The following is a 27,865-nucleotide window of genomic DNA, read 5'->3' on the forward strand; positions in this document are numbered from 1 at the left end:
CTGCTCCTCGCAGCAGGTTATTTATTGTCTGTTCCAGAGAGGGCAAGCAGGGCTATGAATCTGATGGCAGTAACAGAGGCACACAACAGAAAACAGAAAAATGAGAGAATTGAACAGGCACGGCTGGGAAGACTTCCTCTCTACCACTCACAGTACCTCTAGCCATAAGCACAAATAAAGGCACCAAACAAGCCTTCTCTTCCCACCCCTCTCCTTCTCTACTCATCTCTTTATAAAGGATGCTTCTGAAAACTGAAGTCTGCTAGGAGAATGATTAAAAAGCTAATCATCCAGAGCAAATGGTGCTTGAAACAGATGAGCAGGCATGGTAGACAAATATTTTCAGCAGGCAGGCATGGTAGACAATTATTTTCAGGACAGCAAATTTCCATAAATACAGTCTTTCTTCTTGGGTAAGCCTGTTACTTTGGATAGATTCTTCTCATCAGAGCGAGGATTCTAGGAACTCTTCCTCCTCCACAGAACTGGCATCATTCACAGAACTGCCCTTTGTAGCAGAAAAATAACCAACAACTGTCTGATTTACTGCAACCCTTTCCTGAATTTACTGAATCCTCTAACACCTGAACACAAAGACTTAGGGTGTGAAATACAAGCATTTAAATCAATTTCCTCTTCTCTCAAGAAGCATGAAATTCAAAAGAATAAGGTCAAAAGAGCAATATTATTTATAGCCATCTCCCATATGCCCATTTGTCATAATGTTGACAGATTTATAAATTGAGTAGACTTGAATAGCCAATACAATTCAACTAGAACATGTGTAAGTTTGAACAGCTGGCAGTCAACATCCTTCAGTTTGAACAATCTGCCAGTAGACAGGAGGAAGGAAGGGGAAAATACAAATACGGTGCATAATCCCACAAACTGGGAATATTCAACACATATGAAGCAAAACCCAACACCACTTACTTCAGATTTGGAGGACATGTTTTCCTCCATATCAGAATCATTAGGATCTACAATATCATCAAACGGTGGCAGAGTAGGCGTCTTCTTTTCCAGTGCATCATTTTCAATTTTGACTCTCCCCACCTTGAGTTGAGATCTATCCTTTGCCTGTTTTTTGTCAGCTGAACAAGTAAGAATCAGTGGTGGAGTGTTAGAAAAACTTTTAAATAATGAATCTGAGCCACTTCTTTTTCTTTTTTTTGCAGAAGGTTCATCAGAGTCCAGAACAGAGGGCCTTTTTGTGGGGGTCTTCTTTTCTTGCTGCTGCCCACCTGTTATGGTAAGGATGGGGGTGTTTTCAGATTTTGGCTCCTTGGACATGGGCTTGGGTTCCTTGAAGGCCATCTTAGGAACTACTTTTTCATCTTTTAGTGGTTTGTTTTCTTTGGGTTTCTTAGAGGATTCTTTGGAAGATTTGTTGTGTTCCCTGGAAGGTTCTTTGAAGGCACTTTTATGTTCTTTTGAGTCTTTAGAAGTTTTTTCCTTGTGCTCCTTTGTTAATTTGTGGGTCTTTGAAAAACTGTTACAACTGCTGCTGCTGCTATTTGTGTTCAGAATCCTAGTTGGGTCCTGCAAAAAGAAGGTGCAAAATTTTACTTACAAAAGAAAAAGAAAAAAAAAAATAAAAAGAAGAAAAAGAAAAAAAAAGAAAGACAAAAGAAGAAAGAGAAAAAAAGACAAATAACCCTTAAAGCTCCAAAAGACAGACACAATATGGACACAGGATTCATATTAAAAACTTGGAACCACAGGCTGAAAACCAGAAACTACAAATACCTATATAACAACAGAAACAAACCCCATCATTTTGGTCAACTTATCTGTTACAAAGTGGTGGAACATGAGCAGTTACCACTGCTAGTCAATATCTGCAACACAAGTTATGTTTGATCTTAGGAATTAGATATGTTTTTTAAGAAACATCAAAAGATGAACATAAAAACAGTTTAGGAAATGTTAACTGTGACCATTAGCTATCAGAAAAAAAAACAGCATCATACGGAAAGATCAGGATATGAACCATATACTGTCAACAGAATTACTTCAGAAACACGTGCTCCTGATGACATTCCAGGCAAAGCTTGAATTCTCTGCTGTGACCCCCTCTCTCCAGCTTTTGCCAGACCCTTTTCCTCATACACAATAACAACTCTGGGTCCAGCCTGGCTATGGAAGGCTTGATTTGACAGGCAACATCTCAGCAACCAGTATCTTTTTATAGAAAACCTCTGTTACTAAAAAAGCTTTCTTCTTTGTATTTATTGCTGCTGTCTCTGCTGAGTATTTCATTGCATTTTTTTAAATTCAACTGTTACAAGTGACATGGGTTTCTGAGAGCGAGATTACTCAGAGGTCCCATAACACAGGCAAAAGCAAAAATTTCAGAGCAGTATCATTCCTCACTCATAGTTAGGGGTGTCCCAATACACAATTTTAGAATCACAGTTTTAATGAAATTCTTAGGTTGAAAGAGAGGATGATGAACAATGCTTACAATAAAGTGTTCTTCCAATATAATTTTTATGCGAAGAAAGCATTATTGGAAATGGGGAACTACTGAAAAGGATGCTAGTCAGTATAAATATTAAAAATGCACTTCCGGCCTCGACTTCCAATAATTTGGTTGGTTATTCATCGAAGTCCTTTGCAAGCTGCAGATGAAAGTGGTGCCCAAAATTCTCTCATCTGTGTGAGATTGGATATGCTGTCATCTGTGTAAAATTCAGGTACAAATTCCTAGCTCTATTTTATTTTCCAGCAATCCACACTTACCATTCTACAGTGCTAAGAATCTGCTCTTCTTTTTTTACCCTTGTACTGGTTTTGGCTGGGATAGAGTTAATTTTCTTCATAGCAGCTTGTATGGGGCCATGTTTTGGATTTGTGCTGAAAACAGTGTTGATAGCATGCTGATGTTTTAGCTATTGCTGAGCAGCATTCACACAGTGTCAAGGCCTTCTCTGTTTCTCATGCTGGTGAGGAGGCTGGGGGTTCACAAGAGGCTGGGAAGGGACGGAGCCAGGACAGCTGATCCCACCTGACCAAAAGCATATCCCACACCATATGACATCATACTCAGCAATGAAAGCTGGGGGAAGAAGGAGGAAGGAGAAGACATTTGGACTTGGTGCATTTGTCCTCCCAAGTAACCATTATGCATGATGGAGCCCTGCTTTCCTGGAGATGGCTGAACACCTGCCTGCTGGTGGGAAGTGGTGAATTAATTCCTTGTTTTTCTTTGCTCACATGCACAGCTTTTGCTTTCCCTATTAAACTGCTTGTATCTCAACCTGATGCCTGATTGTTATAGGTTATCACAGAATCACTAAGGTTGGAAAAGACCTGTAAGATCATCAAGTCCAACCAAAAAACAAAACAAAACAAAAACCACACCACACACCCACAAAAAACCAAAACCACCCACAAAACACACCACAACCCACACCAAAAACAACCCACCCACACCACACAGCACCATGCCCATCAAGCCACATCCCACAATGCCACATCCACACGCTCCTTGAATACCTCCAGAGAGGGTGACTCTACCACCTCCCTGGGCAGCCTGTTCCAATGTTTCACTACTCTCTCAGTAAAGAAATTTTTCCTAATATCCAGCCTGAACCTCCCCTGGTGCAACTTGAGGCCATTTCGTCTTATCACTTGTCACTTGGCAGAAGAGACCAACACCCACCTCTCTGCAACCTCCTTTCAGGTAATTGTAGAGAGCGATGAGGTCTCCCCTCAGCCTCCTCTTCTCCACACTGAACAACCCCAGTTCCCTCAGCCGCTCCTCATAAGACTTGTGCTCCAGACCCCTCACCAGCTTCGTCGCCCTTCTCTGGACACACTCCAGCACCTCAATGTCCTTCTTGTAGGGAGGGGCCCAAAACTGAACACAGTATTTGAGGTGCGGCCTCACCAGCACCGAGTACAGGGGCACTATCACCTCCCTGCTCCTGCTGGCCACACTATTTCTGATACAGGCCAGGATGCCGTTGGCCTTCTTGGCCACCTGGGCACACTGCTGGCTCATCTTCAGCCGGCTGTCAACCAACACCCCCAGGTCCTTTTCTGCGGGGCAGCTTTCCAGCCACTCGTCCCCCAGCCTGTAGCGTTGCATGGGGTTGTTGTGGCCAAAGTGTAGAACCCGGCACTTGGCCTTATTAAACTTCATCCAATTGGCCTGGCCCCATCGATCCAGCCTGTCCAGATCCCTTTGCAGAGCCTTCCGACCCTCAAGCAGATCAACACTCCCTCCCAACTTGGTGTCGTCTGCAAACTTGCTGAGGGTGCACTCTATCCCCTCATCCAGATCATCAATAAATACATTAAACAAGACCGGCCCCAAAACTGAGCCCTGGGGGACTCCACCTGTGACTGGCCGCCAGCTGGATTTCACTCCATTCACCACGAGTCTCTGGGCTCGGCCATCCAGCCAGTTTTTAACCCAGAGAAGAGTGTACCTGTCTAAACCATGGGCCGCCAGCTTCTCCAGGAGAATACTGTGGGGAACAGTGTCAAAGGCTTTACTAAAGTCCAGGTAGACAACATCCACAGCCTTCCCCTCATCCACTAGGCGGGTCCCCTGGTCATAGAAGGAGATCAGGTTGGTCAAGCAGGACCTGCCTTTCATGAACCCGTGCTGGCTGGGCCTGATCCCTTGGTTATCCTGCACGTGCCCTGTGAGCGCCTTCAGGATTAACCTCTCCATAATCTTCCCCGGCACCGAGGTCAGGCTGACAGGCCTGTAGTTCCCCGGATCCTCCTTCCGGCCCTTCTTGTAGATGGGCGTCACGTTGGCAAGCCTCCAGTCATCCGGGACCTCCCCCATTAACCAGGACTGTTGATAAATGATGGAGAGTGGCTTGGCAAGCTCCTGCGCCAGCTCCCTCAGCACCCTTGGGTGGATGCCATCAGGCCCCACAGACTTATGAGTGTCCAGGTGGCATAGCAGGTCGTTAACTGCTTCCTCCGGGATCATGGGGAGCCTATTTTGCTCTCCATCCTTGTCTTCCAGCTCAGGGAGATGGATACCCTGAGGATACCTGGTCTGACTATTAAAGACTGAGGCAAAGAAGACATTAAGTACCTCAGCCTTTTCCTCATCCTTCGTGACAATGTTCCCTGCCGCATCCAGTAAAGGATAGAGATTCTCCTTGACTCTTTTTTTGTTAATGTATTTATAGAAGCATTTTTTGTTGTCCCTCACGACCGTGGCCAGGTTATGTTGCTATTGCTTACCTTAAGAAAAAATGTACCTAGATAAGACACCCCAGGTAGGATTTTAGGAAAGATGAAGGGTAAAACAATTGATACACATCCTGGAGAACTGGTGTTATTTACAAACCAGATAACAAAACCAAATTGGTGCCCTGAGGATGAACTGTCTCATTATAATCTGAAAATCGCATCTCCTAGCTGGAAAGAGATCCCAATCCAAGTAAGCCCCCCACTCTACAAGCATGCATAATGAATTAAAAGAGAGCTGTACCTTTAAGCTGAAATAAGAAAGAAACTAACCAATAGCTAGCTAAGGGGTGTGAACAGTAGGCATAACCAACACAGTTAACTGTTTAAATACATGCCATGATTTCAACCAGGTGTGCTAGCTTTGTGGAGTTACCTCCTAGCATCCATCTCTGTGCAGACATGAAATAAAATACCTCTGCTCTGTGTGTGTAAATTGGCGTCTCAGACATTGGGTAAACAAGCCCACTTGTGGGACAACAAACCCACGAGTTTTCTCACTTTTACCCTTCTGATTCTCTCCCCCATCTCACCGTAGGGAGTGAGTGGGCAGCTGCGTGGGGCTCAGCTGCCCTCTGGGGTTAAAGTACAACAACCCTCTAGCATGTATGTAGATATGGTATGTCTGGCTGTCTAACACTGCGGCAGATTTACAGAACTGCATAGCAGAAAACATATTTAGCTCTTCTTCCCCCTTACTTAACCACCATTTTACCCAAAACATAGATGGGATAAGAGCAGCGTGCTGGAAATTGAAGGACCAAAGCAGGACATGGCCAGCCTCAACCTCCATGGGGGCTGACTAATTTTAAAAACACAGTCAATAGGACTGCTCTGAAAAAACCCCACCCAATAAAGCAGAATTAGCCTGTTGAATGAAAGTTGCTTCAACAAGAGGAGAAATTAAGACTGAGAATACTGAGTTGGCAGATAACTAACTACTTATGACTTGTGCAATCAGGATGTGTTAAGCCAGTATTTAGTGCTGTAGGACCTGAATGGTTTACACATATCATATGTGCAAGAAGAGCAGTATCTCCCTTCTCCTTTGTAGCAATAGGGGGAAACAATTAATTAAAAATAATTCCTTTTAACTGTTTTTCCCTTCTCATTATCTTAATTAGTGAAACACTGAATTTTCACACAGTGCTGAACAAATTACTCAATTGTGCTTTTTGTTCATTTGTTTCTTGCATCAGTAGTGCGAATGTATTTTTGAGTCAGATTTGGAAATCTATGTATCTATATAATATATATGCATCATCATTAACAATGGGCAGAAGCATCAACAATGAACAATATTATGATGACATTTGAATGTCTCAATGTAAGGCACTTCCTAATTTCCCAGGCCAGTAATTAAAAAAAAAAAAAAAAAAGAAAGCACTAATCATTCCTTGAGATGTTTTACTTTAGTGAAAACTCCTTTCCTGGTGGTTTTCTTTTTAATTAAAAAAACCTCTCCATATTTTGTTTGATGCAAGACCAGCCCCAAAGGTTGACATATGAACTAATTTTTAATGCTTTTATCTTCACATCTTGTTCTATCATGCCAGAGCTGTAAAAGTTGTCCTGGGGAGGAATAAAATATGTGCCATTAATAAACTAGATGGAGTCCTTATGTTTCTTATTGGTCTCCTTACCATGTATTTTAAATTGCCCCAAAAGGAGAGACTCATTTTAGTGGTTTTCCAACAGATGAAAGCTGTGAAATAGGTTCTGGGGCGCAGCAGTATCAAAACCAATAGGAACTTTAGATCTTTCTTGCCTTATCAATTTTAAACCCAGTCTTCCTTCCTCTTCTACAACATGAAAGCTGATGTTTTCACAGAAATCATAGTACAAGTATATGACATATATACACACCCCTGCAAAGCTCTTTGAGAGCCACGCTTTCATTAAGCCAACCCATTGCTTTTATATCTGCATTCATTATCTAAGTAAAAAAAGCATCTTTTCTTTTTTTCCTAAGTTTCTGCAATGACCCTAACAGAAGCCAACAATGACTTAGAGGAAAGAGCAAGAGAAACATAAAATTTGTAAGACAGGAAAAAAACCAAATATATTCACCGGTAAAATTATATCAAAGCTAATGATGAATGTGGAAGGCTGGTAGGGATGAGATGTGGCTAAATATTCCCATCATGTAGAGCATATATCTTACTGAAAATCAGAATGTACTTTCAATCCATTTTCTTATTTATCAAAGTCTAACAGTGTGTTTAAATGTTTCTTTTCCTTCCCACCTTAAGAAGCGTTGCAAGGAGTAAGAGTGAATTATGTATTTCTGCTGAGAGGGACAAATAAAACAGTCTTTTCTCAAGTTCATACGTAAAATGGAGATTGTGGGGTTTTGACAGGTAAGATAGTTACACACCATACCTTACATCTGTGTATTCATGAAATATTGAAGCAATCCAAGTGAATGTGAGACTTAGATACATCGCATAACAAACATCAAAATAATAATAGAGGATTATACACATGTTCAAGTACCTGCAGATGTTTTCTTTTCTTAAGCCAAGTAACACCATGTAAATACAGTACTTCAAGATAAATAACCCCTTTCGTAGAGCAGTACTAACAGATCTTTAAAAATAAATATTTTAGAAGGCATGACAAAAATCTAAGGTTTTACCAACAGAGAAAAATTGTGCTCCTGTGACTGTTGCACTCGACTCCTGCTCAGATTTTGGCTAACACAGCTCATGCTAAGGCCTGATGTATGCTGGGAGCAAGGAGAGCATCACATAGGCAGGACAGGTGGCTAGAAAGAGCCTAAAGGGCCATTATGAAGCCATTATCACCTGCAAATTGCTGTCTCCTGCAGCCATCATCTTTGTCTGGCAGTTTTGTCAGAATCTGCTAACTTAGGGAAATTATATAACCAATCCTCCAGGCTGGAAGGTATAAAACATCAGCTTAGGAAAGAAAAGGCTTTTGAAGTGGATTCATCAGCAGCTGGACTGCTGAGGCTTTCATGTTTCCCAGTGTGATATAAGGGACACCCGCACCACAATGAAAGGGGAAGGACGAGCACTCTCACATCAGCTAGGTAACTATTTTTGTTTGTGGTTTTTTGTTGTTTGTTTTTTTTTTCCTCCCAAGTGCATGGATTAAGAGTTACAAGTTATAAGTTATGAAACCATATGACTTGAGTGGTGAGTAAGTGAATTGATGTGATAGACTAGTCTGGGCAAAGGGGACTGAGCCCTGTTTGTCGTGTTCGTTTGTTGTATTTCTTAATAAATTCATGAAATAAAGTTTAAATCACAAAGTACATTGTCCTGTAAATTTGAAGGATTCAAGTGGACCATGACAGCTGCTCAATAGGTAACACATTTGCAAATTAAAACAATTCTGTAACTACAAGGCAAAAAATGGTGTTGAACTCTCTGTACATCTTGCAGGGTCAGATTCTGACTTCACACCACATAATGTAATTCCCAACTTCATTGAACATGAGTTTGAATAAGCAGTATCCTCTGGAAATCATTTCAAACCTCTCCAGTTGCTGACAGACATTAGGAACCCAATTTGCAAATGAAGCAACTGCGGGGAGACAGGGGTGGTTCATTAAATTTTATGAAGTCATTAAACTGAGCACATTGGCATGCCATGCCAGTCTATGGCACCCTGGGTTTAGTCTACAAACTTAGGACTAGTGATCATAAAAATATGCATTATTTTCATTTGTAATAAAAAAGCATTTCTTCAAATGTTACGCCTATTGAAATAATGTCTCCATCTTAAGCCAATGGACTGGAATTAGTCTCAAATATACCTCCTGTTCTTAAGAGGAAAAGAGGATGAAGATATCTAAAAGGAATTACTTGCTCATGAAAATTCAGATTTCTGTTGAAAACAAATGTGTTTATTATTGAATAAAAACACTAACTGATTTGGGAAAAAAACCCCACATTATTTTGAAAGCCTCCACAAATACTGTCTTATTCTTCTACTTGTTAGCTGCATGGTGGAGATTAATTTACCTGCTGCTAGTTCTCCTTACAGTTTATTACTGTGTCACACATTTACAAAGCTTTCCATGCTCCAGCTTATCCAGCCCACCAAACTATTATGACCAATGTCATCAGGAGAATCAGAAGCAGATGGAGAATTACAAGGCTCACTGGTTTGATAGAGCCAAAAGAGGGAGCATAAAACAATGTTGTGGGTTTTTTTTCCTCGTCACATATGGGAATAAAAGCTTTTGATTTTGTTGTTTATGAAGTAAACCTCATTTCACTGCAGCTGACACTACAGTTCATTCCAAGAGACATAATCATCCCAACAAAACTGATCAAGCTGTTTCACTATACTCTGTGCATGTAGGATTTACATAATACAAATAGGCACAGAAATACAACTGATTTAAAAGTAACACAAGTATCTGTAGCTAGCCTGCAGCTATTTTTATATTCTGAAAAAAATGCGTAAAGTAAGGTTTCATCCATTTCTGCCTGTCTTTTGTATTTCCAGGACTAAAGCTTTGTTTTAGAATCACTAATACCATCTCCATTAAATGAAAGACAAAATCATGGGACTTTAGAAATACAAACTTCCATATTTTTTAATAAATATTTCAGAAGAGGATGTGACAGAAAGCAAACTGACAGTTCTCTCTTCATACTGTATTGTATTTTTTAATAAGTGAATGCTAAACCAACAATACCACTTTTTTGCACTGGCTTTACCGTCTTGACTGCAAATCTCTAACCAGAAAGTCCATGTGGTGCTTTGTAATGGCAAATGGGTAAGCAAATATTCTTAGGTTCTGGCTTTCCATACCCAGAGTTTAAAACTGACCTCAAAGTTTACTTTGGTATTCACAGACACAAAACAAACCAAAGCCAAGCCAAGCACATCGAAGGGCTATTGCTGCAGCAGAAAAATCCCCAAATCATCCAGTAGAGACGTCTGGAGTACATCCACCCACTGTTTTGGTACAGAAAACTTACACCCAAGAACTACCAAGACCCTTCTACATCTCCTATTCTAGAGGCATATCTAAATGAAATTTGGACATTGAAGTTGTTCCATCACTGGGGTTACTCCAAATTACAAAAAGAAAAATCTATTTACACATTGGTTAGAACTTTCCTGCCCCCCAACCACAACAAAAACCCTAAAGACAAAAATCCAAGGGTTCTCAGCTCCCAGGATTTATAATAAAAAACAGAATTTTTTTGTTTTACTAAAACCAACATGACTTCATGTTTCTGTTTCTCAAAAACAGCTGGTGATCGTCAGTAAGGCAGATATTTACAACTCTTTCTTTATGAGATAGAAGAACAGTTGCTCACTAGTGTGTGTTTTAAGTTGGGCAGGAGACAAAGATTGCTGGGGGAGGGGAAAAATTGAATATTCACACCAACTGGCAAGAAACACTGTATTAACATCTCCTCCCACTACTAAAAACTCCACTGAACAGCATACAAGATTGAAAAAAGTATTATTTCAAATAGACAGTATTGCTGCTGAACATCCCTATTTTGAAACCAAATAGTTAAAAAAACATTCCTGGGTAACAATTTTACAGATATTGAATATAATCCTGAGATGTGATGCGCATCTAACATCCTACTGACTCCCGTAACTTCCTGCTATGGGTCAAACCCACTGCAGGTGGCTGGGTTGCTTCAGCAAAAATGAAAGATTTCAAACGTTCTTTTATAAGGACAAGTGCAGCAAACATGCAACACTCCCTTCCACCCTGCTTCACCCCAACCACACTCCGCACTTGTCAGGCTTCTACACCAGACAGTTCATTGTCTGAATATGGTTCAGAAAATGACATCCCAGGTTAGCATTTGCTCATGAAAGAATTTACGCTGGAAATTCAAGACTTACCATGGTGTACAGTTACTAGATGGAGCATTAGTGTAGGACTTGGTATCATGTCTGTACTTCCCTGAAGTCCTTCTGCAGGTGTTTGGGTTGCTTATTTAGGCCAAGCCTCAGTATGCCTGCTCTGGCATGCTATGCAAGACATGAGTGAATCAACATTACAGCTGAACCCGAAGAAGTAATTGGAAAATGAACTCTAGAGAGCTACCCAACCTCACAAGAACCCCTATTACAGATCATAAAATGTAGAAGTAACAGATCTTCAGTATCTGAGCAGATGGAGATGCGTTCTAGTCTAAGCAGTCAGACAGTTATCTTCAGCATCTTGCATCGTTTTGGTGTAGCCAGGTGCCTTCCTTTTAGGCATTAAGCAGTCATTTTAGGACACCAAAGTAAGCGCCTTCAGTCTAATCCTCAGATTCAGTTTACCTCAGCTCCTCATTAGGACAATAAAAATAATCACACTCCCATGTATCCTTTAAATGTCCTAGGAAGACCTACATTAGAGATCGTGAGGCACTCAGATACAACGTAAACCAGGCAGGAACATGTCAAAGAACTTCTTTTTCCCCTCCTCTATATATCCTCACTGTTGTGATACATTCTTCTCAACAGACACATTTAGGCATACCCATAGTGCATTACCTGACAGTTCCAACAAGATACAAGATTTGCCACAGCTACAGAACATGAAAGTTATTGCTAAAAACGGGTATTGCCCCTTGCAGTACATGCACTGCAAGATTAAGTAACATATTTCAACTTGACAAGATGCTAAGAAAATCAAAACCCCAACAATTTAACAGAATGGAGAAAAGGCATATTTTAATTCATTTATGAAGCAAGTGATTGTGTTGCATTTCTTATTTGAATAAATAAGAAGATGCTCTTTATTCTTCCACACCATTAATTCATTTTGTGAAACTGAAGAAATTATCTACTCTTTTGAAAAGGTCCGTTTGTATTACTCAAAACATTCACTGGACTATACCTTTTTACCATGTTCTAGGTTCAGGATTCAATTTGATGTCCTAGTGACTGATGACACATTGCTACCTTTGAAACACTTAGTAAAGAACTAACCCCTGAAATTTAAACAAAAGTAAAAATCCTAAAGAACACAACTTCAAGTTTCACTCCATCCAATTATCTTAAAAAGGATTCAAAAATACTTAACAAATTAAACAATTATTATAGTATTTTCTCATATTCTTTACATTTCTGTAGACCACAGTTCCATCAGCAGAATCCCCTAGTACTACAACAGACCATTCGAATTCCTTCTGGAAAAGGAAGAAAACAATTGTGCATGTACAAAAAACAGAAAAGCAGTACCTTCACTGTCACCTGTTCTCCCAATTATCCTTGTTCTGCATTATTTTCATGTGGCAAACAGTAAGTTCACAACAAAGAAATGCCAAGACCTATTATCACTGGACTATGTCATGAGACTGCAAAAATACCTAGAAGTATTTTTTTTCTCAAGTTAATTCCCAGGGGAAGCACCACTGGCTCAAGTATCTTCTAGCAAAATAAGGCTCACCTTTGGCCCATGAGATGATTTCTTCTTCACTTCAGAAAAAGACAGGGAGTTACTTAGAAGGTTGGGGAGATGAAGGCTCTGTCCTGAAGAGAATGATGTGCCATCTGACATTACCATGATCTGTTGTAAGAGGGAAAGCATGTCAGTCAAACATTACCAAGAGAGAGAGAGTCTCACCTGCCTAAGGAACTAGCAAATCACACTGGTAGGAGAATAAAACCTCTCCAACAAACTGTATCCATGTTTCTTCTCAAGAGGGGATGGGTTAATGAAACCACAGTGCCATCCCCTATTTAATAAGCAAATCACATCTTTCAATTTCCATGCAAATACAATACAAGCCCCTCAGAAAATGGCAGAACTTGTTCTATTACAGCTGCTTACACACCATGGCACTCGAGTCCTTAGCACTCTTTCTCTTGTCCTGAGCAATGTCTAGTACACTTGAAAGTTCATCCCAGCTGCAGTAAAAGGTTCTGCATGCTGCTGACATCCCATAAATATTTATGTGCAGCAGTCTTCACTTTCAAGTAGAGCGATGTGAAGGAAGACTCTAATAGGTATAGATGGCAAGGTTTGGGTGGCAGGGGTGGCCTCTGTGGGGAGAGGCCAGGGACTCCCCCGTGGCAGACACAGCTGGATCCAGCCAGCTCCAACAGACCCACCACAGGACATGTCTGAGCCCCCCAGGCAAGATAGTGGCACCTCATGGGAAACAGGTTTAAGAAAGGGCAAAACACAGCACAGGTAGAGGACATGAGGGAAAAAAAAAAAAGTGTGAGAAACTGCAGTGTGAACACCAAGGTCAAAGAAGGAGGGGAAGAGGCGCTCCAGGCGCTGGAAGAGCTATTTCCTGGCAACGCATGGAGAACCCATGCTGGAGCAGTTCTTGAAAGACTCCAGCCCACAGAGAAGTCCTGTGCTGCAGCAGGGGAAAGTGTGAGGAGGGAGGAGCGGCAGAGAGGAGCTGTTATGGATTGACTGCAAACCCCATTCCCCATCCCCCTGCGCTGCTCAGGGAGGTGGAGGAGATAGAGAAGTCCGGAACGAAGTAGTAAAGTTGAGCATGAGAAGGTGGTGTCAGGGCATGCTGGTGGTTTCTTTTTTTTTTTTTTTTGTTTCTTATTACCCAAATCTATTTTAATTTGCAACAAATTAATTTAATTTTCCCCAAGCCAAGTCTGTTTTGCCCATGACATTAACTGGCAAGCAATGTCCCTGTCTTTATCTTGGCCCATGAGCTTTCTCATCCTATCTCCTCCCCCTGCCCCGTAAAGGAGGCAGAGTGAGTGACCAAGCGGCTGGGTAGGAGTTCAGCCCTTAGCCAAGGTTAACCCACCACAAAGATACACTGTAAAAACAGCCTGAGGTTTTAATGTGAAAGAAGTACAGCTCTGACTTCAACTTCTAAGCTTCTGCTTTATGTGGACTACAGTAAACTGGATGGCTGGTGAGCAAGCAGCATTTTTGCTGTAACAAGGGTCCAGCTCCCTTTCTTGATTTTAAAGACTCATAAGTACAGACTGTTTCCAGAGACAACAGATAAATCAGCCATCACACAGCAGTTAACAGACATGTAAAGATGGATGTGTTCCATCTGAGTGAAATTCAGCTAGCTCCTGTCTTCTGCTCTAGTGTTGCTGTGCCTAGATTCTAGCACAGCTATTAATTTATCTACTGTTTCAGCACCCTAGATGCCAGAAACAGCTTACCTGCTGTCTGACAAGCCCTGCAAAGCTGTAGAGAAGTTGCAGAGCTCAGCACCTGCAATGAAGTATCTCTCTCTTTTCACAGGTTCCCATGCATGAAGTCACATTTGGGTTTGTAAATGCCCTGTATGGTCACCCTTGCCTCTTCACATGACCAAAACACCCTCTGATATTGGGGACAGGGAGAGACTGACCCATTACATGCCTCATGCACATTACATTAAAGAAGGAATAGCAGGTGCAAAATTGGGACATCTAGAATGTAGATATGTATACTCCACATTTTACCTTTCCAAGTGAAGACGGAATTTACTGCCTACAGCTTCTGCACAACAGGATTTTAATTTTTTTTTTAAATTTTTTTTAAACACCGCTCTGAAAGAATCTTGTTGCAGACAACTTTGTTCAAAAGATCATGTGGTAGCCTGGAGAATATTAAGGGACATGTCTAGGTAAATAAAGGTTACTTTTATCAGCCTTTAAGTTCAATATTACCTTTCAACACTGCTGCTAGAAGCCAAGGGTAGCGGAACAAGGCAATCAAGTTCTTCTCCTTCCTTGACTATATGTTCATGTATTTAAAAAAATATATATAAATCTTTAAAAGTTATTCATGTATTCAAACATTTTGTGAAGTAAGATTCCACACAGGGCATGTAACATTTTCTCCCCAATTCCTTGTTTCCATTTCTCAGACACCTAAACCAGAGCCTGCCAGGAGCCAGAACTCTCAAAAGTCAGCTGGGCAAAAGCAATGGTATCCTTCTTGTAATCATGGTAATGCCAATAGCAGTTAGCTATTGTGAATCACAGTAAGCGACTTCATTTAGCCTGACAAATACTTTTCAACCTCAACTTGCCAAGGCTTTTAGCTTAATTCAACCCATCTGACTGCAAGAAGAAGGCAGAAGCTAACAAAAAATGATCAGCAACAAGGATAAGGAAAATCTGTAGCCACACGTGCCTACCATAAACCTGTGCAACAGATAGAGAAAATGCATTATTAAAATGCATTGTCATTATTTCCTCTCACAAACTGTGACAAATGGGTAGTTAAACAGGATTGTTCTCCTTTAAATTAAACTCAATGCAATGTTTTAAACCCACAAACTTCATAGAAAATACCAACTGCATCAAAATCAAATCATCTTTCAGAAGAAATAGACATAAGGTTACCCATTAATTTTAGGTTTAAGCAGGTATTTTATTAACACGAAGTAGTTTTGTTCATACACTCATATGACAGAAAGATGCATATTCATGTGGAAGAGAAATACATAGTCAGGAGGATCAGGGTTTGCCCTACCTTGAAATTAAAAGCGAAGAAAAAAAATTCTGCCAAGGATTCTTTCTCCTACTGTTGGAAGCTGACATTTTCTCCCTGAAGCATACAAGTCTGACTCACTAAAATAAACTGAGGTTCAACCACTGCATAAATTTTCTTTTTAAAATTCAGAAAAATTCCAGTTTAAAAATATTTATATATTCATCATCATACACAGACATTCTTTTAAAGCTGACATTTTAAAAAAGTGTACGGACTTCTGAGATATCTCAGTTTCTGGGCAAATATTTGGGCCATTAACAGTCTCAGTATTAGACACTGTGTGTTTAGAAACAGGATGACTGTCCATAGAAAGATCTACAAGGCCGGAATGAACAGCATTAGTACCACCTGAGGTCTGGCAGATTTGGCAAATCTAGTCCCACAGAGAGAGAAAATAAAGCCCATACAGTTTCTAGAAGACAAAATCTGGACATTTCAAACTATGAGCCGGAAAAATGTCAGTGTGTGGAATCCTGCAGCCTGTTATTTCATTATAAACCCTATGAAAAATGGCAATTGTAGACTCAAAATTTTAATGTGATTAACAATGTATGCAGTAAGACAGAACTTCAGTTCAGACTACAGACTTCACCATCTATAAAGATGACAAAAGACCAAGAAAGTCTCACCTAAATTTAACTTTTTGGTCCCTATGAAAAAAACCCACACCTCTGGCTTCCAAACTGATCTCTGTCACAAAAAAGGGTATGGTCCTCATTAAAGTCCCCTATAGCGGGGGGGGGGGGGGGGGGGAAATCACTTGCCTTCTCCTCCTGCTCAAAGAATAAAGTTAATATTAACGTTCAGTAACTCTCTAGAAACTCTTCCAAAATGTTTGTTTCCTTTGCCAAGATTATCTATGTAAAAAGCTCCTATATTACAAACACTTTTTGGAATTGAGATGCATTTCTCTTTTGGCTAAATTTAGGAAAGAGACAGCTATACATCCAGTTTAAGTACTACTACCGAAAGAGCTCAGCTGACAGAATTATAGCAACTTCTGCAGTGGGTAACTGCCCTTTGCCCTCCCATTAGTCAAACACAGAAACACACAGCCTAGCAGATGTATTTCAACCAGCTTTTAGAGCAAGTGCTTACTTTTACAGTGCCACTATCACACTGGCAGCATATACTGCTTGTGTGTGTGTGTGCGCGCGCATGTATGTGGCTATATTAAGTCAAGGTTACGCAAGAGAAGCAAAAGGTGGGAATAAGCATCACACCAAGCCACTAATTCTGCAGCAAGAATGCAAGCTCATCAAAAGCATAGCAAGAGTTCTCCAGTACAGCTGTACTATACGTACTTTTTTTACTCATTTCCTCCTTTCTGCACTGGAAGTTTCCTGTTAGCTGCAAAGAAGAGTACAACCCAACAGCTTGAGGACACTGCTGCAGCCCACGCTTAAGCCAGGCACCCAAGACCACCTGTGGCTGGTACCTGTCTGCTCCCACAATGAATCATTTCAGTCACAAAAAACAGGAACAACAGTTCAGTGGGATCAGACAAGCTGGTGGAATAAGACACCAGTGCTGGTGTTAATGAAGCAAGGTGAGACAACTGGACTTTAAACAAGTCAGTTTAAACAGCTATGTAATCACACTCTGAATTCACCAGTATGTAAAGCATGAAGTACTCATTATAGTTTTGCTCTTCCCTCAAACATTTAGCTTGACTGTATTTAAGCAGAGCAGAGGTCTAGCTAATCTCACAGCCTGTCTCTGATGCAGTCAACAGTGACAGTAATACGCCATGTAAAAGTAGGGAGTTAGATGTCCTTGTTCACAAATGTTAAAGGGTTTTAAAACAGTTCAGTGGATTGGAGTACCTAATTCTGGATAAGCATTAGAAACATGGCCAAGACAAAACAGTTAATTTCACAGTTTAATAGCGGGGTACAAATGATATGGGAATTACAGAATAGGTTGTACTAAGAAGGAGCAGCTGAGGTCTGACACGCGGAAATGAACCTCACAAGTCACAAAGAGTTATAAAGCAGGCACGTTTATTGCGGCGCCGGGTGCAAGGGCATTTCTCCACAAAGCTTGCACACAGGGTTAAAATCATGACAGGTATTTAAAGCAGTTAACCAAGTTAGTTACACCTACCAGTGCTACCCCTTAATTAACTATTGGTTAATACTTTTCTTACTTCATCTTAAAGCTACAGTTCTCTTAACTCACCACACATGCTCAGAGAGTAGGGGGCTAAATTGGGTTGGGGCTTTTCTAGCTAGGAGGTGTGTTTTTTAGTTTTAAAATGAGATTATAATGAGACAAGTTAACTCTGGGGCACTATTTTGGCAGTCTATTCTATTTTTCTACAATTCGTCCTTGTGCTAATCATTATTGCTAGTTAGCAGAGAGTCAGTGGAGACAGTCTTTATCTCTAATATGTCTAAGTACCAGGTGCAGTTGTTACAAAGTATCTTCTCTACATTCTTCTTTCTTACTTTTAACCCTTCTTTCTCAAGATGCCCTGTAACAGGTCACTTGGCTTGTTCAGCTTGGAGAAAAGAAGGCTGTGGGGTGACCTCATTGCTGTCTACAACTTCCTCAAGGAGGGCAGCAGAGGTGGAGGTGCGGATCTCCTCTCTCTGGTGACCAGAGATAGGACACGAGGAAACAGAATGAAGCTGTGTCAGGGGAAGTTCAGATTGGGCATTAGGAAAAGGTTCTTCACTGAGAGGGTGGTTGGTCACTGGAACAGGCTCCCCAGGGAAGTGGTCACGGCACCAAGCCTGTCAGAGTTCAAGGAGCATCTGGACAATGCTCTTAGTCAAATGGTTTAGTTTTAGTTAGTCCTGCGAGGAGCAGGGGGTTGGATGTGATGATCCTAACGGGTCCCTCACAACTTGAGACATTCTATCATTCTATGTGTCTGCATTGTTTTTTTTGATTTTTTTAAAGTTCAATTAAAAAAAAATGTATTTTAGCTTTTATCTGTTGGCAGGAACTTCATAATCCTCATGAATGAAAATTCTTTGGACCCACAGGAAGCAGCTAATATTACATAGTGTGACTGACAACAAGAAAGGCTTCTAAAAACAGACAGGCTGTAAAGGGAAGGCTAAAGAAAGTGTGGGCCCACTGCTCAGTGGGGCAAGAGACCTCATGACAAAGAACTTGGCTCTTGGCTTATGTACTCAATGTTCTTCTAGCCTCTGTTTTCACTAGTAAGATCTTGTTTCCTCAGGCCTCCAAGGTACCTGAACATCCTCACAGAGTCAGTGGCCGTAAGTCAGTGCCCACAAGACAGGAGGATTGAGTTAGGGTGCACTTCATCCACAGGGACACTCAGGTTCATGAGACCAGACTGGATGCAAGCAGGGGTACTGAAGGAGCTGGTCACTACCATTGCAAGGCAGCTCTCTATTATCTTCAAAAGGTTGTGATGATCAGGGAAGGTTCCTGATGACTAGAGTAAGGCAAACAACACACTCATCTTCAAGGAAGAAGATCCAGGGAACAAGAATCCCATCAGTCCCTGGGAAGAAGATAGAGAAAATCCTCCTGGAAGCCACTTCCAGCCACTGGAGGGACAAGAATGTGATTGAAAGCAGTCAGCATAGGTTTACTTAGAACAATCCTGCGCCACTTACAGCCAGATCGATGAGATATGGATTGGATAAATAGATGATGAGATGGGTGGAGAACTATCTGGACTGCTGGACTCAAATGGTTCTCTTCAGCTGTGTGAGGTCCAGCTAGATGCCAGTGACTACCGGTGTCCCTCCAAGATTAACACTTAGTCCAAAACTGTTTAATGTCTTGATTATCGATTCAGTAGGATCAAGGGAACTCTCAGCAAGTTCACAGAGGATACACAGATAATTATTTTTCAGAGATGCCCTGTGCTGTCCAGGAGAAGCTCCACCATACAAACTGACTGTTGGGTTACAAGATGTTCCAAGAAGAGAAGAAAAAAGGTTACACAAGCTGTTCCATAAGGCATACAGAACCTCAGTCAGCAAGTGAGGTGAACTCCCAAGAAAGCCAGCCTGCAATCTAGTGAAGATGGAGATGATGTTGACATGGCAGAGGATGCCAGTCAAGACAAAGAAAAGAAAGACCAATAGCAACACTGATTAATGGAATAACTGCTTGATGTGACTGGACAAAAACATGTAGATGCCCACTGATGTTTTTCCCTGTCCTGCTCCAAAGCCCATCTGTTCCAGTGACACCAAAGACTGCAGTTAATGGACAGTTTTGAGAGGAGATTTATTTTACTAATGCACGTCAGAGATGGAAGGAGACACACTCCACTTCACTTTCTCTGTGAAAGGGAAACTGGAGCATCAGTGTGGGCAGCTACTTAGCACACAATACTAAACTTGGACAAGAGAAAACTACCTTTCTTAATTTTGCTTTCTTCTGGTTTGCACTGTAACTGTGAGGCTTCCTACACCACCATTAATAAGCCATTCCATACAATTTTTAGCTCAAAAAAGGAAAGAGATGATAACATCAAAATAAGGTTTACAAAATCTCATCCTAATAACGTATCTAAAAAAACATTATGAAAACAATGCAACACTAAATCATATTGGAGCATACAAATATCACATGAATATCACGTTGATACTATCTACTACAGTAAACAACTCCTACTACTAAGCAAAAGAGTAAGTGTACATAAGCTGCTATCTTTTACTTTCTTTGCTGTTATGGACAGATGTGTGACAGCTTTTTTTCGGTCCCAACACTCTTCTCACCAGTCCACCCTCAGAGAAAGACTTTTCTCCTTTTGTCATATGTGCCAATAAAACATTATGCATTCAAGCATTCACATTGATCGGCTGGTACTTGTATCTTGCCTCTAGGTCAAACACCCACTTTGCTAGCCTGCAGCTGTTGAGCTCATATTTAAAACCTTTGCCTACCAGTTGCTTTAAATAAAAGCCAGCTTCCTGGGCAAGGGCAAAGGAAAACTTACTTTTCCCAAAACGACAGCGAGTAGAGGAAATCCACTGCTATTTACATCATTGGGTATGAATGATCCTACCTGCTTAACCAACCTGAAGTGACCAGTCTCCATAATACCTGAGCTGCAGGCCCCTTCTAAGGGCATTCCAATTTGCTACTCAAAGATAACTGAGTGCTATGGAATGAAAAACCGTCATGTATTTAATACGTGTAGTTCCATGCACTGCTGAAAAAGGAAGGGATCAGGGAACAACAACTGCACACCAGCAATTATCTTAATAAAATCAGGAACCCTTTTCCACTACTCGTCTTCCAGCAATTTGGGAAAAATTATGAAATTATAATACCTGTACTTAAAGCTACTAACAACTGATTCAGAAGTCTCTTTATGAAAAATTGACCTGTCGAAGACAACATTTATCTACCAACACATGTTTGGCAGCTTGGAGTACCCAGGTACCCAATAAGAACCACCCACTTCCAAAACACAAAAATTTGCTTTTCAGATCCCAGTACAGAAAGCATGAGGAACAGCCTCAAAATATTCCATGGAAGCTGGTCTTCCCTTATTGCCAATTTCTACATATGCACATCATGCCACCCCTGAAGCATAGGAGTCATAGATCTACCACCCCACATAGATGTTTACACCCCACATAGATGCTTACACAGTTAGAAACTGCACAAGCTATCACAGTTGCCCCAGATCAACACAATCTCCTTTACTAAGGCACATTAGAGCTTCCGCAGGGGAATGAACCACTACCAAAAAGCTGTTCTCTGTCTCCTACTTTTTCATTTTCCTGAATGAAAGGAGGCCATCAACAAAGCTGGAATAACCTTGCTTCAAACTGATCCACACCAAGCTACCTGTTGTAGTTTCATTTACTGAGCCGGTAATCTAAGAACACCTTCATACAGCAGCCTCAAGACAGGTTGGTGAGCTTCCCCACAATGTGCTGCAGAAAAATTCAAACAGTACTTTCAGTAAGAGCTATGAGATATCTGTTAGAATTCCAGGAAAAAAATGAACCATTACTGCGTTTCTGCAGCCCTGCAGATGAATTATACTCATCGTGCATCAGTAGCAGACAGATGGACTTCTTTGGGTGGTCCTGGGCTGCCACACCCCACGTCGTTTTACAGTGAAGAGCAAATTCATTCACCACTGAAAGCACTAAGAGTTACAATAAAAACCCAGTTGTCCTAAACAACTATTATTCCTATTTGAACAAAAAAATTCACAAGGGAATAGAAAACCTTTTAGAATTCTTTTAAGTTATTTGCCTGAAAGTAATGTAGTGTTTAAGAAAATTCAATTACTTAATTATGAAAAGCATAAGATGAGAGATAATCCCTTCCCTAGGGCAGCATTATACCTAAGGTTGACTCTGGGTACAAGCCAACTATTCCAACTGTCACAGAGTAATTGCAAGGAAAGAGAGGGAATAGAGAAAAGCGGAAAATCCTCATGATTTCGTCTTCATTACATGGATTAGGAATGTAGATTTCAGAACAGGCATTATGCAGGCATCTCAGGTGACTGAAAAGACATTTCTCAACTGTTAAACAGTAAAAACACAAAGATTTTAAAAAACTTAAACAGAATGCAGTGGGTTTTGGCAAACCCTGAATTTTTACCTTGATATTATTTTCTAAAAATTGCACCCCTCTCAAAATGATTCTTGCTCTCATCTCATTAATAGATCAGCTGTCTTCAAGTAAAGAGTTACCTTGCTACAGAAGCAGAGCTGCTTGTACTTCCAAATTAATTTTATAGAAAGCAGACAAAAAGGACACCTTTGTTGCTAAAAAGAATCATTACTACTGTAAAAGTGACCTACTCTTTGCATCCTCTAAATATGAAACCTCAAACCATATCATTAATACACGTGTGCATCTGTAATGATGTTATGAATGTTACTATTTTTGTCCACAGTGGTAACTGCTCTTGAAGGGGCATCTATAAGGCTTTTCCTTTTATGAAAGAAAATTTAACTATTAAATGTTGTCTGTGTACTCCTGGATTAAACAACTAATTTTAAGTCTCCTTCCAAAAAGGCAGGATTACACAGTACAAACATTTTTATTTATAGATTTGCAGCTATGTGAGAGTGGGCTGTATAAACTGCCATCTTAACATGGACTGAAAATATTTTCAGTACTTTTTCCTGCAAGAATAAAAATTAAGTTATTCATAATATCATACACAAACAAGTGCTGCCTCAGCAAGTCTGTACTTCCACAGGCAAAATTCAATTTAACTTTAGTTAACTGACATTCAGCATCTTCAAAATTAATTTATTTCTACTGGCTCAATAAGCAAATTAGGTGTAGTTTTCATTTTTTTCTTGAAATTGAAAAACATGCAGCCAACCAGCACTACTAACAACACAAAATACATCAGTAGAGTCAGCCCCTGTTTATAAATGGTTTTAGTGGTATTCAACATGCAAAATCTACTTCAAATTTGAAGATTATTTTTTAATCACTATAATTTCCCAGTCAGTGTCATCCCTCTTCCCATATCTGTAGGCAGGAACCACAGTGCTGCCTCTTCTCCCTCAGGCTCTTTCACATTTAGAGGCTGAAACTAATCAGATAAGCTAACTGACAAATCTAGGAAGGAATGACCACGTAAGGATCAATGCTTACTGGTCTTTACTTGATGAAAACTTCAATCCTACTGTACCTACTCATGCATAATTCCATGCTGTGTCTAGAGGATGAGCTCTGTAGGACACTACATGTACATAGTTCTGTCACTACCAATAGCTTGATGATTTGCTTGGTAAGAAATGGATTAACTAAAAGTCATCATTTGTATACAGGGTGTCTTTGGGGATTTCAAGCAACAGTTTGGATTACGGTATACGCTGCTAATTCACATGAGTTGTATCTATATACATGTTAGCTTCACATCATTAGGTACTACACTGAGTAAATGGTGCAAAAAATTCTCAGTGGCATCATTTCCACAGCAAACTTTTCTAAAAGAAATGTCATTTAGAATACATACACAAAGAGATGGAACATAAACAATGACACTGAATGGTTTGATAAAATTTGTCCAGCATACTCTTGAAAGTATTTTATTTCCTCTGTAAACATTTATTTTTACATTTATGAGAACAAGGTCAACTGAAAGTAGGTATATGGTAGAGATGGACTTGAGCATAACTAAATCTTTTCAGGTGTGGGGGGAAGTTAATGATGACTGACTGCACATTTATGTTTCAATTCTGGTGATATCAAATAAAATGCTAAAACAGAAATATTCCACAGAGTTAATATATGTGACTGGCACCACCCTAAATGTCCTGCTTGTCTTAACTAAAGTGGCCACAGCGGCACTACAAAGCTGTGCTACAGTTGTGTTCTCACTTGTTTAATTACTCGGGATATCCAAATGTTACTCTTATTCTCTTCCAGTGAACTACAGGATAACCAGTCAGACCTTTAGGCACATGCATCCCATCCTGCATATGGTGAAGGGTAACCATGAGAATGCACTGGCAGACTACTAGCACTTCATTTTAAAACAAAACAAGTTCTTAGCCTGAAAGACTAAAGAACATTGGCTATAGCAAGTATACCTAACTACTTCACATTTGGGATGCCACAAAATGTATGTGTGAGGGGAAAAAGGGAGTTGTGGGCATCCAAGCGATAATTCAAGGAATCTGCAGCAAGAGACAAACACATAGACAAGTCTATACTGAATATGGCACCATGCAGGTGCCAGGTGAGCCTGCACTTTTCCCTTCAGAAGGACATACTATTTGTAAGATACATATATTTATGCAAATGAGAAATAAAGAATCATGTTTAGTAGTTTATGTCAGTGGAACAAGATGTCCCATGACTTTTGCTTGGAGAAAAACTAATGAGAGAGCTGGGTTTCGAGGTGCACAGAAATCAAGTGAATTATACCATTATTTAAAAGCATGTAAGCAAAAGCCCACCACCTTAGAGTGCTTTTCTTAAAGCTACCACTCAGCGTTTTACATTAATATGTTATCTTGTTCATTTTAAATGACATGAACTTCATTTTGCTTGACGTGTTGCCTGTCAAGGAAGTTCAGTGACTTGTTACTTTTACCTTTTCTTGAAGACAGCCATAAGCTATAAGTATTAATTGCTTTGATTATAAGCAAGTGCAAACCCCATCTCCTACTTTATTATCCTGTAAATGCTTTTCTCAGCCTAAAGCATCGAAGTTACAAGTGAGTTAATGTTTCATGAATTCATTCAGTGGTCTATTCTATTTACACTTGGAAGTGAGAGCCAGCTTTCCAGGGCTTCTAAAACAGTCAAAGAAAAACCTGTGTACAGCATTTCATAAGAGTGTAACAGGCTTTTCAATGCTGGGAGATGTAAGCCTTTCACAGAGACTTTTAGTAAAAAGACAGACAGAATGCAATTACATCATCTCTGCCAAGTCGATCAGACAAACTCCTAGGTCAGAAAGCCTATAGAAAGAAGCACAAAACACCAATAACTTCAAAAAAGGGACCCATTTCTTAGAAGAAAATTGGGAAAATAGAGGAGGAAAAAAAAAAAAGCAGGCAGTCTGTAGCCTCCAGAAGACAAAAGGCAATGACACAAAGCATTTTATAAATGACAACACTGATATATTCAGGGAAATAATTTGATCAAAATGCCCCACGTTTCATTGTTTACAATTAAGCAACATTTTTGTCTTTAATTCAGGAAAACTAAAATTAGAAGGCATGGAAAATGAGCAATAAACACGATTGCTTCCTATTTTTACCTTTTTAACCACCCCTGTCCTCCCCACAAAGTCCATGCTGGCATCATTTAGATTTATTACACTGGTGGGTAAAACTTGTCCATTGACAACTGACCTTGTATGATTTAATATTAAAGTAGTGGCTCATGAAGTTTCTCAGAATACAATCTTGATGTTTTATTTGCAGACACACTAAAGAGCCAATACATTGTCCAGATATGGATACCCCCTTGCACCTAATAAATGTAAACACAAAACACAGCTCATGCTTCTATTTCAATAAAACTACGGTTGTAACAGTTATCTTCTCCAGGTAACAAGGTCTTTCAGACTATACTTGCTACCTAATTTTTGCTTTTTCAAAAAGCCTCTTCAGCAGACTGAATATTCTCACACCACCTCCCTCGTACCTCCAGCCCAGAACCTACTATTTAATTGTACCAAATAGGGCTACCCATTTTTGTTATGACTGTTCAAAAATATGAAGATAAGCATTGGCATTTACATTAGTAAACCCACAATATGAAGTCTTAACAACTCTATCAGTGACCTGGAAGGGGAGACAGAACACACTCTTACTCACGAGTTCTGCAGATGACAACCAACTGGGGAAGGGAAGCAGCTGACACTTAAGAGCAGGGCTGCCACCAGGAGGGACCCAGACAGTCTGGAGAAATGGTTTAACAGCAGCCTCATGAAATACAGTCAGTACAAATGCCAAATGCCAAGCCCTGTCCCAGCAAGACAGAACCCTGCAGCCATGAGGCTAGGGCTGGGAAAAAGCTCGGCAGGGTTGGCCCTAGGCACTGGAGGGCAGCAAGCTGAGCCAGGGGGACCCATGTGCCTGGGCAGCAACAAGTGCCAGCACTACCTAGAGTCTCATGAGCAGGTCACAGCCCTGAGAGTCAGAGGAGGGCAGGGACTGCACCCTCTGCTTGATGCTTGTCAGACCCCACCGGTGTACTGTCTCCAGTTTGGGTCCCCAACACAGAAACACCACCAACAAAACAGTGGGAGGTGAGGGGAGGCCACTGAGACAGTGGGGCTGGAGCCTGTGCCCTGCGAGGAGGGACTGCAGGACCAGGGCTGCTTCAGCTGGGAGGAGAAACGGCTTTGGGGGCACCCAACAGCATCCCTGGCACTGATGGAAAGGAATGGAGGAGACTCAGTCAGGCTTTTCACAGTGGTGTATGGCAGGAGAGCAAGAGGCAGCAGCACAAGCTGACACACAGAGACTCAGGCTGGAGATAAGGAGAAGCCTCTTCCCCATGAAGACAGCCCAGTGGAGGAGCTGGGGCCCAGGGAGGTTGGGCCACCTTCAGCCAGGGGAGGTTTCACACCCTGGCAAGGAGGGGTGAAGCCCTGAGCAGCCCGGACTGACCCCATGGCTGAGGCTCTGGTGGTCCCTGCCAGCATGGATGATACTGCCATTGTGTGAAACACAACAGAAGAGTTTCCACTAATGGATAAAGCGTAAAGGTTTGGCCCTCTCCTCCCTCTAAATCAGCAAACTTCCTTTGGGCTTTTTCATATCAATTAATTCTACCAACATGTAAAGAAGTCTTGGTAAATTTTCTGGTTCAGACTGTGTAACATATATTACATAAATTTAAGTAGGTTTATTTATACTTAAAGTTTCTAACCTGTTCTACCTTATAACTACTGAATTAATTCTGCTCAATATACAACCATTTAAATGAGAGACACTTTATTTTCTTATTACTTCCTCCCATCACAGCAGCCCTCCTGTATTTCATTGCTGGAAAGTCAAGCAAGCAATGCTTCGTGTATAACATCTAAGTTCTGCTTTTGCAGAAGTAAACTCGAATCGCTTGGCTGTGAAGACAGATACCTAATCATGTAATTAAGGTAGGCATATGCTCATTTGCTCACCCATTCCACTTAAAGACAAGCAGCACTGAGCTTTTATACGAAGTTAATCACAAAAACACTTCACTTTGTTTTACTGTCAGGTCAATCTTTACTATACTAATCATGCACCAGCAATAAGCAGCAACATCTTTATTGTGATGGCTTTTGACATGGGTGCAGGACTCACCCCTCCTGCCTTTAGCAGCTTTCTTCTGAATTCCTCTGTCGGGTTGTTGAATGTGAGCTTTTCACAGCGGAGGTGATTTACAGGTGGGTGGCCTTCAAGGTGCAGGAATAAGTCATAGTCAAATCGAACTTTCTTAGGTTCTTCCTGAGGGTTGAAAATAACCAGATAGAAACATCTAGCACCAAAACTAACTAAGTTGAAAACAAGGGCTACATAAAGACTGTCAATTAAAATGAAAATTATGTCATTTTTAACCGTTCTCTGTGTTCTTGGACACATGATGGAATTTACCAAGTGTCAGCTGAGCTACAGTACATCAGAGAAGCTCCTATCAGCCCATGATAACACGTGGTAAAATGTATGAACTTTATGAACTTCAAGCTGTCCTGAAGAGGCTTAGTTGAACGTGTTACGTCACATTTGACACAGGCTACAGACATACACATAGGCAAGTATCATGATTCAGCTGACACAA

The 27,865-nt window shown here is 40.7% G+C and overlaps 1 protein-coding gene across 1 annotated transcript in view; it reads right to left on the reverse strand.

Moving 5' to 3' along the window:
• The window catches only part of MLLT3 (MLLT3 super elongation complex subunit), a 138,322-nt gene that overhangs the window by 35,689 nt on the left and 74,768 nt on the right, over positions 1–27,865 (reverse strand). Inside the window, exons 4-6 of the mRNA XM_059833848.1 lie at positions 27,391–27,534; positions 12,617–12,736; positions 934–1,542 (exon numbers count right to left, since the gene is read on the reverse strand). Coding sequence (XP_059689831.1) covers positions 934–1,542; positions 12,617–12,736; positions 27,391–27,534 — 873 coding nt within the window. The remainder of the gene's footprint in view (positions 1–933; positions 1,543–12,616; positions 12,737–27,390; positions 27,535–27,865) is intronic.

The sequence above is a fragment of the Gavia stellata genome, chromosome Z (assembly GCF_030936135.1).
Source record: "Gavia stellata isolate bGavSte3 chromosome Z, bGavSte3.hap2, whole genome shotgun sequence".
Taxonomy (NCBI): Eukaryota; Metazoa; Chordata; class Aves; order Gaviiformes; family Gaviidae; genus Gavia; species Gavia stellata.